The sequence below is a fragment of the Ptychodera flava genome, chromosome 15 (genome assembly GCF_041260155.1).
Source record: "Ptychodera flava strain L36383 chromosome 15, AS_Pfla_20210202, whole genome shotgun sequence".
Lineage (NCBI taxonomy): Eukaryota > Metazoa > Hemichordata > Enteropneusta > Ptychoderidae > Ptychodera > Ptychodera flava.
This window is the reverse complement of record NC_091942.1, coordinates 29,378,353-29,395,800: the sequence shown is the minus strand read 5'-3', so window position 1 is coordinate 29,395,800 and position 17,448 is coordinate 29,378,353. Positions and strand designations below refer to the sequence as shown.

The 17,448-nt window shown below is 38.2% G+C and overlaps 2 protein-coding genes across 2 annotated transcripts; both read left to right on the top strand.

Moving 5' to 3' along the window:
• Positions 1-1,646: 1,646 nt before the first annotated feature.
• Positions 1,647-5,516, top strand: LOC139151814 (uncharacterized). The gene is made up of 2 exons (XM_070724813.1): positions 1,647-4,815; positions 4,862-5,516. The coding sequence occupies exon 1, from the start codon at positions 2,405-2,407 to the stop codon at positions 3,407-3,409; it is 1,005 nt and encodes a 334-aa protein (XP_070580914.1). The 5' UTR covers positions 1,647-2,404; the 3' UTR covers positions 3,410-4,815; positions 4,862-5,516.
• A 136-nt stretch (positions 5,517-5,652) lies between these two features.
• LOC139151815 (uncharacterized) lies at positions 5,653-13,841 on the top strand. Its single transcript, XM_070724814.1, has 6 exons — positions 5,653-6,018; positions 9,750-10,701; positions 11,290-11,458; positions 12,112-12,229; positions 12,620-12,847; positions 13,713-13,841. Exons 2-6 carry the CDS (start codon positions 10,306-10,308, stop codon positions 13,753-13,755), a joined length of 954 nt encoding a protein of 317 aa, XP_070580915.1. The 5' UTR covers positions 5,653-6,018; positions 9,750-10,305; the 3' UTR covers positions 13,756-13,841.
• The last annotated feature ends 3,607 nt before the right edge of the window (positions 13,842-17,448 follow it).

Below are 17,448 nucleotides of genomic sequence, written 5' to 3'. Positions count from 1 at the left end.
TATCTTCGTTTTAGAAAAGAAACTATTGATAATCCGAGTCTCAACAGGTCTAATGATGTCATGAAAAAATATGGCAGAGTTTGTGATGAAAAGAAATAATTTGGAGACATGAACTTGCTAAGGGTTACTCGAAATAGGACAGCTTGAAGTAATCCATTAAATAGCACGTATATATGAACCTATCCCCACCGTTGAAAAGTCTTAGAGTGTGTGCAATAAACTATTGATATCTAAAGATTAATAAAAAAACCCAGCATTTTAAAGCAGATATACCACGAAAATAAAATTACACCTTCCGTTGCACGAAAGACGTGAAAGTAGAGCGCTAAGAGAGTTTCAAATATTCAATTTTTCACTGTTCTACCTAGGAAAACAATAAGACAAAGCTATTATCATAGACCCTAGTTTTTCCCTAGGGCCTTGATACAATAGGCTTGTTTTTTTCTGCCTTTTACTAATGACAAATTGTTGGTATTATTTGATTAGTTACTTTCCATCGACAAAAATTTGGAATGGAAGTGACAATAGTAAACCATTAGAGGTGATTGCCAAAGTTGTCCCTTTTGTTGAAATCTATTTATTTATCTTTTGACTTTCTACAGGTACTCTGTATATTTTTAGCGTATCGCTATTGAAAGATCACGAGGAATGCTCTCCTTGATTGACCGGCAGTGTGTATAGCTTCCAGTGCAAGCACCCTGTCTGTCAACGCTACACTGCTAAACCACTGTCTCTAAGGTTGGAAATGTGCCTGACTGAACTAGAGTGGACACTGTCATTTCTAGAGGTACGAACTGTCCGACATGTTATCTTAGCCAAAATAAAACCTGCGAACTGCGGCCTTCAGAAACCAATTACCCGCGCAAGACAATGAAACTTTTTTATATAATTATGTAACAGATTAATGGTTGCGTGTCATTTTATAAAAATAATTACACAGTTTGCTAAATACAAGTGCTTCTCTATACATCAGCCCCCAGGCATCAGCCCCGTATGAACAAGAATTAAATTGCAGTGGCTGGCCCCCGTCGATTGGCCCAATTATCGGCTGCGGTTACTGGCTGGCCTAGCCATCGCGTTCACCTCGCGAACTATGCAACAGCCTATACCAGAGTACATTACTTCAATTACCTTAAAAATAACGGGACAGTCTGCTGAAGTTTATTCATTAAATTTACTCTATTTTGATATTTATGAGCCAACAGACTTGGAGCAAGTCTGGAAGTACTTAATCTAGAAAGAACATAGTACGATCCTCTATCGAAATATGTCAAGCCTGTGAACAGAGTATTTTTTGAATCGACTTTGTCAGATATTAACATGGTTAGTACTGAAGTTTTATTAGGCAAATGGATCACGTGTAGATAAGCTTGTTATTTCGACACAGTAGCTATACAGTGATTAAATTAAGCCAGTTCAACCAATCATGATTGGAATAAGGCCCCAGCGTTATAAAGCTGTCAGCGGTCAGAGAGGGCGATGTTTCGCCAGTTGCTAGTGAAAATCAATACCAGGTCGCACAGGTTGGTGAGTATTGTGGAATACAAGAAAAGAACACCATGATCAAATTAATTATTTAAAGGTATAGCGTCCTCTCTCTTCTTATTCAAATAAAAATGCAAATCGTTAATCATACAGTCCCTTTGTAGTCAGAGTCAAAATTTATCAGACTCCGAAGAAAATCGATTGGGCAGATCAATTAGAATGACACAAAACTTTTGCCACAAATTCCAGAGAAGAGCAAAGCAGCGTAGGTTACGAATCAAAGCCTGGGCCGTGGAAAAAAAAGTGTTGTTTCTGACAGAAAGGACGACAACAGTGGTTGAACGAAGGTTTGACCCTTGTCACTCCGATGACCGTTGTCTAAGTTTTGACGTCACAAGTGTACACAGTAACCACAGAGTGCAGTGGTGCATGCGGTTGGTAGTCGGTATATTGACGGGCTGCCAGTACTTGTCTTTGGTCACCTCAACTACACTCTTTGCCAGCACCAGCAGCGTTGTGCTTGCCTCGTACGTTTGTTTGGCCCGCACAAACTTCACCAGTCTTTCTCGTTGGATATGTGATCTCTTCTGAAAGAGGACTCTGGATAGAGCGGATTGCTCTATTCGTGCCGGCCTGTGGATTTGGATACAAGAGTCTTGTCAGGAACATATCTCGAGAACATTACGGGACGGTATCAGCGTTGAAGGTGTGCAGTCTTATCTCTTACATGTAACACGTAAACAGACACGCACTTGACAACATGAGGCGGTTCTGACATTCCGAAAGACACTCGATCGCACCGAGGGAACGGGACACTTTTACACGGAACTTACTTGGACAACAATTTTGATCGAAATTATATCAACGGGCACTTCGTGGACAGTGAATTGTTTCTATCGATTTTAGCGAAAACGGCACCATGGCGGTGCAGCTACCAACGATGCCTACTGAATTTGAGCTGTTTCAAAAGGCACGTTCGCTCGGACTTATTCAAAGGGAAGCCACAAACGCAACTATTGCCGGATTCGATGGCCACCTACCAGCAAAGAGCGAGTTCAACGAAGCGTACCGTCAGGGCGACTCTAAACTTACAAGTCCCGCTGGTAAGGCCAGTCTGAAGTTGCCAATGATAAAGCACCCTCTGAGCGACAGACCGCAGGTGTCGCGTTCTCTGCGCAGAGAGGTGTCAGGATACCAGCTATTCTCCTTCACGTCGATGTCGCCAAGGAGATGGGGCGAAGCGAAAATGGAACCGCTGATGAAAGTTGAAGACAAGCAACCAGACAGCCGCTCGAACTCGAAGCAACAGAAAGACCAAAAGCCGGAGAAGAAAAGAGACCCGAGCCGTAAGAACAACTCCAAAGCGGTGCAGCTACTTCGGCTACCGGTGATGCGTTCCAAAACTAATGTGGACTATCTGATGAAGAAACAGAAAGAAGCCACTCAGGTACACATGAAACAAGACGCGATATCGAAGAAGGAACACATCGACACGGTAAAAAGCCTCCTACCAAAGCAGAAACTCAGCTCTCAGACTGACAAAGTTGTTTCGCAACAGGAGAAAGTTCGAAAACAAGAAGACGTTCGCGTCATCGTCTCGCCGAAATCAAAGTACGATTTTCTGCACCGGCCAGTGGACTACTACACACGGAAGTATCCGCTGGTCATCCTGGACAAGGAGATGCGCAAAAAGAAGAGGGAAGTATTCAGGGCTTTGGGCAAAGACAAAGAATGGTTACATGAGTTCAGAATCGCCCAAGACATGGCAACGTCGAAGTCCGAATTGCTACCTGTTGAGTCTTCCATCGAACATTACAAAGGAAGAGTAAAACCTATTAAAACAGTTTCGGGTTGGATCGGAGGGCTGCAATGCCAACAGAAGATTTTGCACGACAGAAGTTATTTGCCTCCGAATACGTCGTAAACACTGCTCCCCCATTGTATATATCTGTACATTTGTATTAATTATTCAAGTTTTTATTATTTCTGGGTGTCAGGATGGCAGTGGGATTTGAAATCGTGATTTCAAACAAGTTTTACTTCTCAATTCGCCTAATTGGATGTAAATATACAGTATCGTTTGCTATTAACTGTTCAACGGCAGGCACTCGAGAGGTTGTCTAATTCTATCAGTAACTTGTTGATCGCTTTATTCATTGCCAGTGACCCAGCTGGTGACTGTCACGCGAATTGCACTCTTACTCAGGTCACAAGAATTAGAACCGAGACAAGCAAGGTAGTGTATGCGCTCCCCTCGGTATCATCAACCTTATCGAATCACCCTATTTTCGAGGGGCGGGGAACCGAGAGGGGAGAGGGAGAGATGATATCTTCCAGAGGTTAAAGTCGCCGAAGGTGACATCGGCCAAATGGACCGTCGCCAACCAGTGCGCAATGACAAAGTCGTTCATCATTTGCAGTAAATGCAGCGTGTCAGAATGACTTTTTGTTCGTAGTCTCTCTTAAGCACGCAGCACTTCACAGCAAAACCATAGTCCTAAGGGCCAAAACGATGACCTTTGGGCGATGACAATCCAATTCAAGCTGAAAGCATGACAACTTCTGCACATTTTAATCCCTTGTTAATTCAACGGGGTCAGTTGGCAGACAGATGAATCCGCGCCGCTTATTACTACGATTTTCGACCGTTGCCTGGAAGCCTGCGTTTTGTTTGGCGCATTGCCGCGGACATTTTTAACGTGTGAACATTATTTACTGTGCCCGACATTTGTCTTTTTTTTAACATTTAGTTTTGTTGCTCGTTTGTGGAAATTAACCCTGAAACGAACAAAGAGAAAATCGAGTATTCAAGATTAATTAGTCATGATGTATTTTGTTCATGTTAAACAACCAAAGAAATCCGTCTATAGAACGTTTTGGTATGTATTTCCTTGGCGATAAAACTCTAGTTTTACTGTCAATAACTTCTGCAAACATCGTTAAATTTCTACCACTGTAAACCTGGATATTTAAAAACGAACAAGTGGTGCGAGTATATCCGTCCTCGTGTTCATTGTCATGTAAATAGCGATCTTCCAGTGTTGAAAGACATTTTTACCTGAAATACCTGTGTATCATCTTAATTTACAACCATTTGCATGCTTTCACAGCGTTTGGTGAAAGAGACTGTAATTTTAACTTATTCTTTTCAGTATTCCTGTATGGATAAGATGTAGAAATCGGTAGAGTAGATATCTGGGGTATATGACGTCTAGTCGAAGGTAATTAATCAGGTTCTTGACAAGCCTAACATTAATAACAAGAAAATCTAAGTCGTTTTATTGTAAACCGATGTAATGTAATATTGTTATCTTATTGCAGTATGTTTAGCTTTCGGTGAGTCATGGTACACTAAAAGTTAATTGTCGCATTTTGCTCAAAAAGACGAGCACAATTTCAATATCAGTAGAAAGTACTTACTATCTTCCGTCCAATCGAGGGACTGTTCGGTGTCAAATACCGATACATGAGCTACTACATGACTACATGAAGTTTAATTTTCTTGCAAACATTATTTCTGCTATCACTCAAAAGGTACGCCTTGAAAGGCTGATATCTCACCAATTACTGAAACGCTGATATCTCACCAATCAACGTAATCAAAGCCAATACAGATTGCCTGGAGCGAGTTAAATTTTTCAATGGCTATGTCGGCGTTACCAACGATTTACAACTTCTGACTGTATGCCCATTAAAAGTACAATACGAGTAAACCGAGGTTATTAAACAGTATTATTTACGAATTCAGAACATGTGAATCATTATCCAGTTATAAAGTAAAATCCTTGTACCGTTCTTGCGTCTAGTAGTGTGATATCAAAAACAGATACTTAAAACTCTTAGCAACGTTACGTAACGTACTGAGATTAGTCGTGTTCTAATCGTTGCTTTACCAAGTTAACTTTTATACAATCAAGACAGTTGCTGTATGCATGTACTTATGCCCATTATCATATTCTTTATGCATTTGATGAATACATAGAATATGGAAATTTACAGAGTTTACACCGTCATTAAAATATGTATCTGTTGCTCTCTCGCTGCGTTCAAGTTGATTTCTGTTAGAGACCCGAGTATGAGAGTGTATTACCCCCTTGGGGGCTAATACCAATGTGGAAACTGACCATACAATAGTGTATTGTCATGTCCTTTCTTTAGGGCCATTCAATGACCACTGTTTGAGTGTATAATCTCACTTAGGATCGAAATACCGGACCGTTATTGTCGCTTCTTGATTAACTAAATGGCGAGAGGCCACAATGCAGTCAAAACGAGGGGCTGTTTGCTCAAGGTTACGAACTACTGAAAACGATTATTCAAATTCGGGCATTCCTGAAGGCTGTTGCGAAAAATGCCGCGAAACGGATTGTTACCTTGAGTGGTGGGTGAATGGGACTCGAACCAAAAATACAGCTTTATTTATGAAGGGGCCATTGTTGGCACCTTTCAGTCTGGCCTGTACTTACAAGGAGAACTGTTTCTTTGTCGTTTTCACGCTAAACAAAACAGTGTCGAAAGAGTAAACAACTGAAGGTAAGACAAATCAAATAGAAAACATTGGTATCTTGTAATATTAGCTAGATCTGGCATTTGTGACTTGTATGAGAGCGATTATAACTACATATATACAGATGTCCTCGTCTCCTGAAGATAGTAAGATGCATAAAACTGAAGTGGCATATATCACAGTTCATTCAGTCCTCTTCGTCCCGGGTGGGACATAAGGCGATATATATCACAGTTACTCTACACCAAGTAACCGTGCATATATTATCATACATCTGCACCTGTAACCTATTGAGTTTCCACGTTCAGTGCAGTAAGTTTGGAAATCAGTAGTACGCGGAGTCCAATAACTTAAGGTGTATTGGTCACTATTTGACCTTTGAACTCATAATACCTTTACGTCAGCACAGGGAAAAACAAGAGATTTTACGATTTTTTTACAAAATATATACGTCAAAACATTCATTATGTCATGCAGTGAATCACAGTTAAAAACCTGTGACTTTTAGCGAAATTATGCTGCTGAACTCAGTGAATTACAATTTCCAACTTGCACAGCGCTGCGCTAGTTGAAGTTCCTTTCTGTGCGCTTAGCTAATTGGCGGACGCGCCGAACGTCGCGTTCCGAGTCTGTTTGTGATCGCTCGACGGACATCCTTAAAACGGTATAATTTTAACTTTTTCTGGTAAAATTGGACTAAAAAGGTGTTAAATAAATAAAGTCATTCACAACTTAACGGGATTTGTGTCCGTTTACATCGTAAGCTCAGTAAGCTTTGCTATTATCCGAGACGTGACAGTACCTCTGCTGCAGAATATACTCGGACAAAAATTTCTGTATTTTATGAACAACCTTATATAATCACTTTGTTTACATCTCTCTCTCTCTCTCTCTCTCTCTCTCTCTCTCTCTCTCTCTCTCTCTCTCTCTCTCTCTCTCTCTCTCTCTCTCTCTCTCTCTCTCTCTCTCTCTCTCTCTATGTATATGTAAACAGTCTCTGAATTAGGTTGGGGATATTCTGTAGTGGTTATAGAAATTTTGTCAGCAGTTTGTAGAGCCATATTCCTGAGACAAGTTCTTAAATTAATCCATTTTCAATGAATCAGCGGACATTTTGGATTTATCAGTCTAAGCAGACTTGATTAATCCAAATCTTGTCTGGTCAATCATAGAACCCGCTGAAAACTACCCAAAATGACGATCATGATAGAGTATGCAAATCGTGAATTCCTGATACACTTTGCAAAATGGTGAAAAACTGAGCAAGGTGATATACCGAAGAAATAGTTTTTTATGAAAAGTACAGACATATATGACCTAGATGCTACTTATAAAAATTTTACAAAGCAGAATATAATGGAAGATTTAAAATTTCCATCAAATACAACTTTTAATGTCTGAAATTGTTGGTGTAATAATGGCAAATTTGGTGGGATGAATTCCAATTATTCGCTCATTTTTACATTTGAATTAGAATTTCTACTGTTCAAAATTTTATTTTTGTGTTATTGTATGATAAGATTGTGGACATTTCATTCACTGAATGAACTTCAAATGAATAGTTTTATATATTGATTTTGATTGATTTTCGTGAAAAACAGTGACTTTTCATCATACGTTTGTAGAAAATCAAGCATAGTAATCCAATCTTTTTTCTTTAATGGCTAATTATTCTAATATACCAAAGTTTAAAAACTCCCTGATACAAATAGCTACAATTTTTTTCTGATCTTACACTCTTTAGCAAACAATATTACAAACATTAAACTTTGGTACTTTTCATAATTTTTGTGCTATTTGTATTAAGTATTCAGTCTATCAACACAATCTACACGTGTTATTTACACTAACATTGCTGTCACTTGCATTTCATATACCTTACATCGAAATGTCAATATACCATAAGACTGAAGCATATTAATACTCAGGCTGTGTAAATAAGCTTAAAGCATTTCAACATGATTAAAAAAGCTATAAAAATGATGTTGATACACAATACAATATTGAAAATAATCGAAGTTTAGCATACCAACTGGTTATTCACACCTTTGTTGCACTCTATATGGACAATGTATTCATTGCAAAATGACAAATACAGGTAGCCATATAGGAATAGAAGTAAACTGTACCATCACATTCAAGGAGATGCACTCTTTTTGTGTACTATAGTCAACATTTTTTGTTAAATTGATACATCCCTTTTGGCCATTTGGACATTATCTTGTGTACTAGTATGTTTCACTGTCATGAGCATCAAATGACCCCAACTCTCTTCAACTACATCAGAGTCAGACAGCTACCTCACCCACTGTCACTATCGGTATGCAGTGACAGTGACACTGCCCATAGGCAGTATTGCAGGGCAGTAGCTATATTAACTTGATAATTTTGACAATATTTTTGTTCAGTTTATACAACGGCGTTCCTGTCCTACCCCCTAAAGCATGTATAAATGTCCAGTATTCAGCTTACCAACACAAGAAGCAGGGCAATTTTCTTTCTGCGTAGATTTGTCAAAGGTTTCTTTACTGTAAAATGTCTTCCAAGTGTGTGAAGATAAAAGTGCCGGTGTTATTGACCGCGCTCTGACGATACAACATTTTATTTCAATCCAAAACTTAGAAACTCTCTGCAGGGGCAGCAATGCCTTCCACGGGAAATTAAAAATAAAGAAATTAACTGGTAGGTACCACTTCTTCTCTGAAGTAAGAATGGCGAAAATTTCTATATTTTTTGTTTTATCTTTTTATATCATTCATTATAGAAGGAACGGGAAAACTACACCCATGACAGCTAAGATAAAACAAACAAAAAACAACATAAAATAGAAAAATACGTGACAACAAAATATAACAAAGTGAAACTTTCGCACTTCATGGACTAACTAAAGTAAATAGTTGAACCTAATATATAAGTTATTGGAAATATCAATTTTACTCTAACTATCGAAGTTCTTAAAATATTTCATAGAGCGTTGTAAAAGGATGAGGAATGGATTTTCAAAACGTATTTGGCGTAAGAGTTGTTTTAAAACGTAACAATCCAGAATGTACACATAAACAGATACTGTTCAGAATATCCTTTATCAGGTGAAAACTCACCAGACGATGTACAATTTTGGTACACGTCACAGTGCCATTGATAATGACTGTAGGCATCATGCACCGCGCGAATTATTGGTTGCGTCACTAAGATGCGCGCGTTCTGGCCGACGCGTTCGACGTCACAATGAGCATATAAAAGGTTCTACAGCAACGAAAAGCATCATTCGCCTATGTGCTCTCATCCAAGGATGACCGCCTTTCGCTTTATCTCGTTTCCGTCACTGATGATTTTAATAGTGTGAGACATGGGTCTCTTCACTATCATCAGCTATCTTACCTTTCTCTTTCATCGTACGACTGGCAAGCCATGGCCAGTACAGGACGGTAAGTCGCAAACTTGTCATATGACACTCTCTTATCGGAACGCTTCGATGTTCCGGTGTGGTATCTTCGAATTTGCTATATGTATAAAGCTCATAGTGAATATGAACAAAATCATACTAAAAGTATAGTATCTTACATTTGAATCAATGTCATTGCCACTTTTACTTCATCTTTTTATACGTATCTTGAAATAGCCAAGATGCACGTTTTAATATCTGTAAGCCAGCATGATACAATTTCATTCGACGGCGCAAACTGCTGTAATCATTTTCAAGTATATAATGTTACTTCAAATTTATTTTACTTCTTTAATTTCCCTCCCGATCTAGATGCTGAAAGTATCGTCTTGGAGGTACGCTCCAGAGACCAAGGGGACGCGGATGAACAAGTTGAAGTGATACACTTGCATCTCCTCACCCGAGACCAACATGGGATGATCATTGGTCCACGGTCAGGAACTGGAGTCGATCAACCAAGGAAGAATGTCAGGTCTCCGGCTCCGCTGCCGTTTATAAACCTTTTGCCGATTGAATTTAAGGGTTCACCGTTGGACAGGCAGTTGGAGGTCCTTGCCGCTGGTGGTTCTGCCGGACACGAGCCAATTCCGCTTGTCAGTGCCTTTGCTGTTTGGAACAACAAGAGCGATCAGCTGGTCGGAGAAAGCGGTCTGACTGACTTTGTTTTGGAACGCATTGCTGATTCCCCGGCCGTTTGTGTCGAAGCCCTTGACTTTCCGGTAAACGAAACCAATGATGATGACCAAGCCGTCGGTAAGAGTGACGACAGCGCGAGACCCTATCATCCTCTCTCAATCGTGACAAAATCCAAGTCCCATCCCTACCTACAGCGAGCAAAGCTTCCCGTTTTGGCCGTAAGAAGTCGTCCATGCCCCATCTAAGGGTCTATGGTTACGGACCTCGCTACTCTGTGCCTCCTGTCCAACTATCAGCCGAAGACTTCGACCTCCTGGAAACACTTACTGTCTCAAACATAAACATAACGATGCCAAAATTCAACTCATATCCCGACCTGCCGAAGCAAATTCCTCGCCGAAAGTATTCTGCGGAGAGCCTCCATGCAGATTACTTTGTTCCACGCTTGATGTTGACTGGATTTGATGACAGTGTTCATAATGGTGAAAATGTCGTCCAGGCTAACCAGTTGAAGGTTGATGACAGCTTGGTGGACCATCGGGCAGCCGGACCTCTGACTGAACAAATTTCATGGACACGTGTTTTGCCTCCTGCACTGTGCGGTTATTTTGCCCACTTTGCAATGATGGTAAGTTTAATTTAATCGTGACAAACTATGCCTTTCTGACCTCGCTCGGAAACGAAGGCTATCTAATTGGGAAAAATAATGAAAACAATATTTCATATCGCATCATATCATATCATTTCATATCATATCATATCGCATGATTTCAAATCGCATCGTATCATACATATGATCTCATATCATATCATATCATATCATATCATAACATACATTGTCATGTTATGATGTCTTAGGTTGAAGACAATGTCTATCATCGCAACTATGTATTTCTCATCACTTGCACGATAATTACCTGGTATATACGTCAGTTAAGAGCGGTCAGGAGATTTTACTTAACTAAACAAAGTGACAGCGGGCACTTTCTACTCCTTTTCTGCACTTGTTAGTATGCGTTGGTTAACTGAAGAAATGAGAGAAACTACGGTTTTTTAATCGCTGATGTATTCGCTTGAAGAGTAGATATTGTAGTTTGCGAGTAAATTGTCTGAATTATATCTACGGTTGTCATAATCATTTTTGCTCTGACGTAGTTGGACCTCTAATGAAAGAATAATGCAATAATTTTGTTTCCTTGATATCTATGTCGAATAGATGGCTATGGCGATGACCTTTCTGACCTATGTTCGGGTTTATGAAGACTTCTTGGAGTTTGAGTTTGACCTTGACGGATACCCAATCGCTGTAGCGGCATGTTACTCGTTTCTACAAATGTCTCTTGCGGGTACAACTGACTACATCGCCACAAAAATCACAAACCTGGGTGAGTCATGCGGTGCATTTGTAAATCAGCGTTTTATTTTCATTGAATCGAATTTTTGTTACTTTTCTCACGTTCCCTCCGCCATTTGTGGAGGGACCGTGCTTTTCTCTCTGGGGCATTCGGACTTTTATTGCACAGTGCAGGCTTCACGTTTCAAAATCGTTGTTGTGGGGATTTCAAGTTCAAGAATACTATTTTTTTTACTTGTGTATCATTATCACCGTCGACCAGTACCGTGATGTTCCTGTGATCTTAATCATACTTTACTACATTCTCCGCCTTTGCACTGGCATGCTTTGTACGTCGAAATGGGGAGACCATGAGTGTGCACAGGAACTTACGTATGAGATAAAAGGATTCGGTATGCCATGTTGCTCCATGCAGAAGGCGCCTTTGATAAGATGGACCATTGATGAGCTTAATGTTTCAATACATTCATTCGCAACGACAACATATGTTGAATCAACAAATATAAGTAAGAGCATAGATAATAGTAACAACAGCAACGAAAATAATTCAATGTTTCTTCGACTTTCTTCGCCACGAACAACACAAATGACATCTGATCTCTCCTCTTTGACAACAGTGCGCAATAAGGTGTACTTTGACCACGTCCGAATAATACTTGTTCTCCCCTTTCTTAACCATGATAGAAAATCACCAATCTGAAAGTGGGTATGGACGTTTACTGCGTGTCAAGCAAGGAATTTTCAACCTGGTTGGAATGTTTTCTCCAATTATTTATGTCATCGGGAAAGTTATGATGGCTAGGTGAGCAGCATCAGTAATTAAAGTCATTGTTGACAAACAATCAACGGTAACAAGAATAACGATGACAACGACTAAACAACAATATCAACAAACACAATAGTACTATCAGTAATAGTAGTAACGTAGTAGCAATATCGCTGCTCTTAGAGCTAGAAGTCTAATATAAAGCAATAGATGATGTTCTGTACTGGGATCAATATATCATTATAGCAAGTATTCAATACCGTAATATTTATTTCGTGCCGTGTTCAAGTTTGTTTATAGGCATTTAGCCAATCTTTGTCAAATTTTCTCAATTCTCGACTTATTAAAACTTCTTGCTCTGTGTCTTACGGTTCATTGACATGATATGATATGACATGACAGTTTCTGTGTATACTCACGTGACAGGTTGACCATGCCTGCTGCCCATGTATCAAGGATGGCGTACAATTCAACGGTTCTGGTTGCATTGGCATACCCTTGGTGGCTGACCGAGATTGACCTTGATGCTTGCCCCGCTGAAGTCGACACCACTATCAACGAGTGTGCTAGATTATTACTTCATGTAGTCATTGTTACCATGATAAGCGTCACCAAGATAAGTGATGCTGACGTCATCAATGACTTATTGAACAGGTACTATCATGCGGATAGCTTTGTACTTTTATCACTCTCCTGTCGGTATTTTGTGTCTCGACCACTGTGACCGTTGTTCTACAGTTTAAGGGACAAAGTCGGCCATTTTTCATGATTTTATTTGATACGAGATACCACTTATATTGTTTGACATGTTGAAAGATACTGAATGAATGGGTGACCATGCATATATTCGACCCCGGTTTTAGACACGATACATGAAACCATCGCGAAAATGAATTAATGGTCATGACCATTAATTCATTTTAGCGATGGTTTAATTTAATTTGTCTAAAACAGGGATCAAATATATGCATGGTCACCCATTCATTCTGTATCTTTCAACATGTCAAACAATATAAGTAGTATCTCGTATCAAACAAAAATCATGAAAAATGGCCGATTTTGTCCCTTTAACTGTGCTCAATCGCACTATCACTGGTACGACGGATATCCAACCGTAAATTCAAACCAACCAACCAGCCATCGAATCAACAAAGAAATAACAAAGCAAGCAAAAATAATAAGTGAATAAGTAAACAAACAAATAAACAAACGAATACAACTTCTAGGCAACAAAGCTCTAATATTTCAGTGTTCATAAAGTCCTAAAAGTACACGTCTAATAGTAAGTCGGGTACAATTGAATTTTAGCATGCTATTGTTATTGGTCTCAGCTCCTGCTGTGGTACACAGCAGCGACTCTGTCCTCATCAAATTCCTCAGCCTCTTAATCTCTTTAAAAACACTTGCAGACTCAAACTCTTACTTAGGGATTTTCCAGTTTACACTCACAAAGTTTCTCTGTTATGCTTCCCTGCGATGCTTAGTAGTTTTCATGTGTTTAATTGATTGTGTTTTACAGGTGCCGAAGCGTGTTCAACGTTCAACTCGACAACGAAGAGTAATAGTCCAGTAAAAATAGGGTTAGACCCACCACAAATCGTAACAGAATTTTTTTCTTCAGAATGCATTTTAGAGAGGTACCCAGAACAACATATTAAAAGTTTACTCGAATCCACCTTGGGGAAATATGACTTATTTGCATAAATAAAATATGGCGGCCAACGATCCGACAAAATAACATAATTGGCCATATATCACATGTTAAACAAGCTATTTCAGTGATTTCAAAGTTTGACACTAGTAATTTGGCAAGGGGAATCATTTTGGAGGTATAATGTTTCATATAGGCACTTCATTAATTTGCATAATTCCAATATGGTGGCCAACATTCCTACAAAAGACATTTCCTGTCATATACCACGTATTAAACAAGCTATTCCAGTGATTTTAAAGTTAAAAGTATATTTCTTAGGCATAGACAAACAATTTTCGAGATGCAATGATTTGCATAGGTAATTTGTTAATTTGCAAAAATCTAATATGGTGGCCAACATACCCACAAAAGACATTTTCTGTCATATACTACGTATTAACCATTTGGGCGCCAAAGTCGATTTTTGTCAACTTTATAAAATGTACCACAGTCAATTTTTCTGCTTTTTGTCAAATTTTTGATAAAAAGATATAGCTGCTAAAAATGAGATCTATTTCGTCCAATATTATGAAAAAAACGTACAGAAATGTTCACAGATATTGGTAAAATATTGCATTATAATAATTTTGCTGTAAAAAGTGCTTAAAAGCGTGATTAGCAAAATAAAATAAGTCTAAATTAAATGTAAGAATTTTATTGCAAAACAAAATAATTCTTTTGTTATGTAGCATTTAGAAAACATAATGTGAAAATTTCAGAAAGATTGACCCAGCCAGACTAGAGTTATATTCTTTGGAAAGCCTCAAATTCGGATAAAAGGGAAGCATTAAATCGGGTGATTTGCAGACATTGACATACATTAACACTTCAATATCATGCAACTTACGACTGCTTGCCTAGCTAAAAGGCGAACCTAACCAATTTTTAATTTTGGGTTAACAAATTAATCAAAATTGGACGAATATTTGCAAAAAAATTATTTTGAAGAAAATACGCTGTGTTGGGTTCAGTGCCCTCTTAACAGTTTTTTCTTGACATTCCTATTACTAAAAACTCAACCAGAACCTTGTTTATATTAGAAGCTATTTGGACATTAATTTGGCAACCATATTTAATCTAGGAAAATTATTAAAGTGTCTTTTAAAAACATTTGACCGCAAAAGGTGTTTCTTCATGCTCAAGAAATATATTTAAACTTCAAAATAGCTGAAAAAGATTGTTCAATACATATTATATGACAGAAAATGTCTTTTGTTGGTATATTGGCTGCCCTGTTGAATTTATGCAACTTAGCAAAGTGCCAATGCAAATCATTGCACCTCAAAAATCATTTGTCCATGCAAAAGAAATATACTTTTAACTTTGAAAGCACAGAAATAGCTTGCTTAACCCTTTGACTGCTGTAATTTTTTACAGCAAAATTATAATGCAATATTTTACCAATTTCTGTGAACATTTCTGTACGTTTTTTCATAATATTGGACGAAATAGATCTCATTTTTCAGCAGCTATATCTTTTTATCAAAAATTTAACAAAAAGCAGAAAAATTGACTGTGGTACATTTTATAAAGTTGACAAAAATAGACTTTGGCGCCAAAAGGGTTAATACGTAGTATATGACAGAAAATGTCTTTTGTGGGTATGTTGGCCACACCATATCATTGCATCTCGAAAATTGTTTGTCCAGGCCTAAGAAATATACTTTTAACTTTAAAAACCACTGGAATAGCTTGTTTAATACGTGGTATATGACAGAAAATGTCTTTTGTAGGAATGTTGGCCACCATATTGGAATTATGCAAATTAATGAAGTGCCTATATGAAACATTATACCTCCAAAATGATTCCCCGAGCCAAATTACTAGTGTCAAACTTTGGAATCACTGAAATAGCTTGTTTAACATGTGATATATGGCCAATTATGTTATTTTGTCGGATCGTTGGCCGCCATATTTGATTTATGCAAATTAGTCATATTTCCCCAAGGTGGATTCGAGTAAACTTTTAATATGTTGTTCTGGGTATCTCTCTAAAATGCATTCTGAAGAAAAAAATTCTGTTGCAATTTGTGGTGGGTTAGGTGCCAAAATCTCGTAGATTGACTGGACTATAAGGGACGAAGAAACCCTAACTGTCGGGACGAAAAGTCAGAAATGACGAAAAAAAATGTGTTGTTTTAGTTTCTTTGTTTTCCTCAGAACCTTCAAGGGTCATACAGGAAAATAAATATTGACATGTTGATTTGTCAAGACTTTGTTGTTAACGTCGTTGCCTTTGTAAGAGATCGGAGCTGTATGGAATAATTGTGTGAGACGGGATGAGTTACAAACGGCATTGTCTTATCATTTTCGTACGATTACATGCAAGACTGTGTAAAAAAAAAAGATGTACAAATGTCTATTACCTTTTATCAAGTGAATTATCCCAATATAATCTTTATTGAGTTCTATATCCCTGTTAAAACACACACGAAGAAATGTGTTATCAGATATGGGTAGGTGTTCTGCATATATTTAAGCTATAAATCTATACCTCTCACGCTTACCTGAAATGAAAATCCAGCTGGAGACACAATTTTTTCCACAAAAGTGTAAACTTAAAAAGAGTTGTATGAATGTGAAAGTGTTCGTGCGTGTATTTGCCCTTTAAATTATCTTTGGATTCTAATCACGTCGAATTCAATGATTAAATGAAGGGGATACATGCACAGGACTACATCTCATCTGATTCTTTTAGTTTGCGTCATGAAAATAATTGCAAGAAAGTCGGCAGAAATGCCTAAAAATGAAATTGTTAGTTCATTTTGCAAACTTCTTCGGCAGCAGTGATACGTAACCAGAACCGAAAGTAAAGTCAATATCGCCAAATATTCTACTAGCTTTATGCAGATCACGCAATGAAACCGGTGTTATCATTTAAACTTCATTTACCTTCTTGCATTTGTAATATTGCCAAAACGTTTCACAAAACCACTCAGGTGGTCACGGAATCACGTGGTATATGAAATATATACATTGACAATAGGCATAGACAACGTAGACCCTCGTTTTAACTCGAGAGATTATGTTAAAAGGTAAGAAAAATCATGCGTGTACTTAGCTTTTACAGCTTTCTCAAAAAGATTCTCAAAAAAGATTCGCATTCTTTGAGAAGCTCTCATAAATCTTGGTCTCTGTATTCTAACAGACTAGCCTATTTGTTTGGAGAGAAAGACTCACAGTCTAGTGATACAAATACGCTGGGAAAAGCCCGGGGCTAACATCACTGTGACCACTGAATGCCGAATGATGGACATTCACCTGTATCACTAGACAACGCTCTTTTGAATCGGCCTTGTTTCATCCTTTCAAGGGAACCTGTATTGACTGAAAATTCATATCAACTTCTACCAAAACACAAACATTTTCCCTTGGATAGAATTGCTAAGTACGTTCCTGCATTAACCTTGGGCATACAATATTTATTACCCATAATGCCATTTAGAAAATCGAAAGCATTCTCCTGATGACGAGTCTCGTCATTTGTATGTAAATATCGATGTCCAAATTTTGACTTAAAGATACATCAGAAAACTATAATAGTGCCACTGGATAGCGCTTG

Excerpts from the sequence above, each read along its gene's own strand:
- LOC139151815 (XM_070724814.1), top strand. The coding sequence starts at position 10,306 with ATGCCCCATCTAAGGGTCTATGGTTACGGACCTCGCTACTCTGTGCCT. Across the intron at positions 12,230-12,619 it reads GGGAAAGTTATGATGGCTAG|GTTGACCATGCCTGCTGCCC; the intron begins GTGAGCAGCATC and ends CTCACGTGACAG. Across the intron at positions 12,848-13,712 it reads ATCAATGACTTATTGAACAG|GTGCCGAAGCGTGTTCAACG; the intron begins GTACTATCATGC and ends TGTGTTTTACAG.
- LOC139151814 (XM_070724813.1), top strand. The coding sequence starts at position 2,405 with ATGGCGGTGCAGCTACCAACGATGCCTACTGAATTTGAGCTGTTTCAA.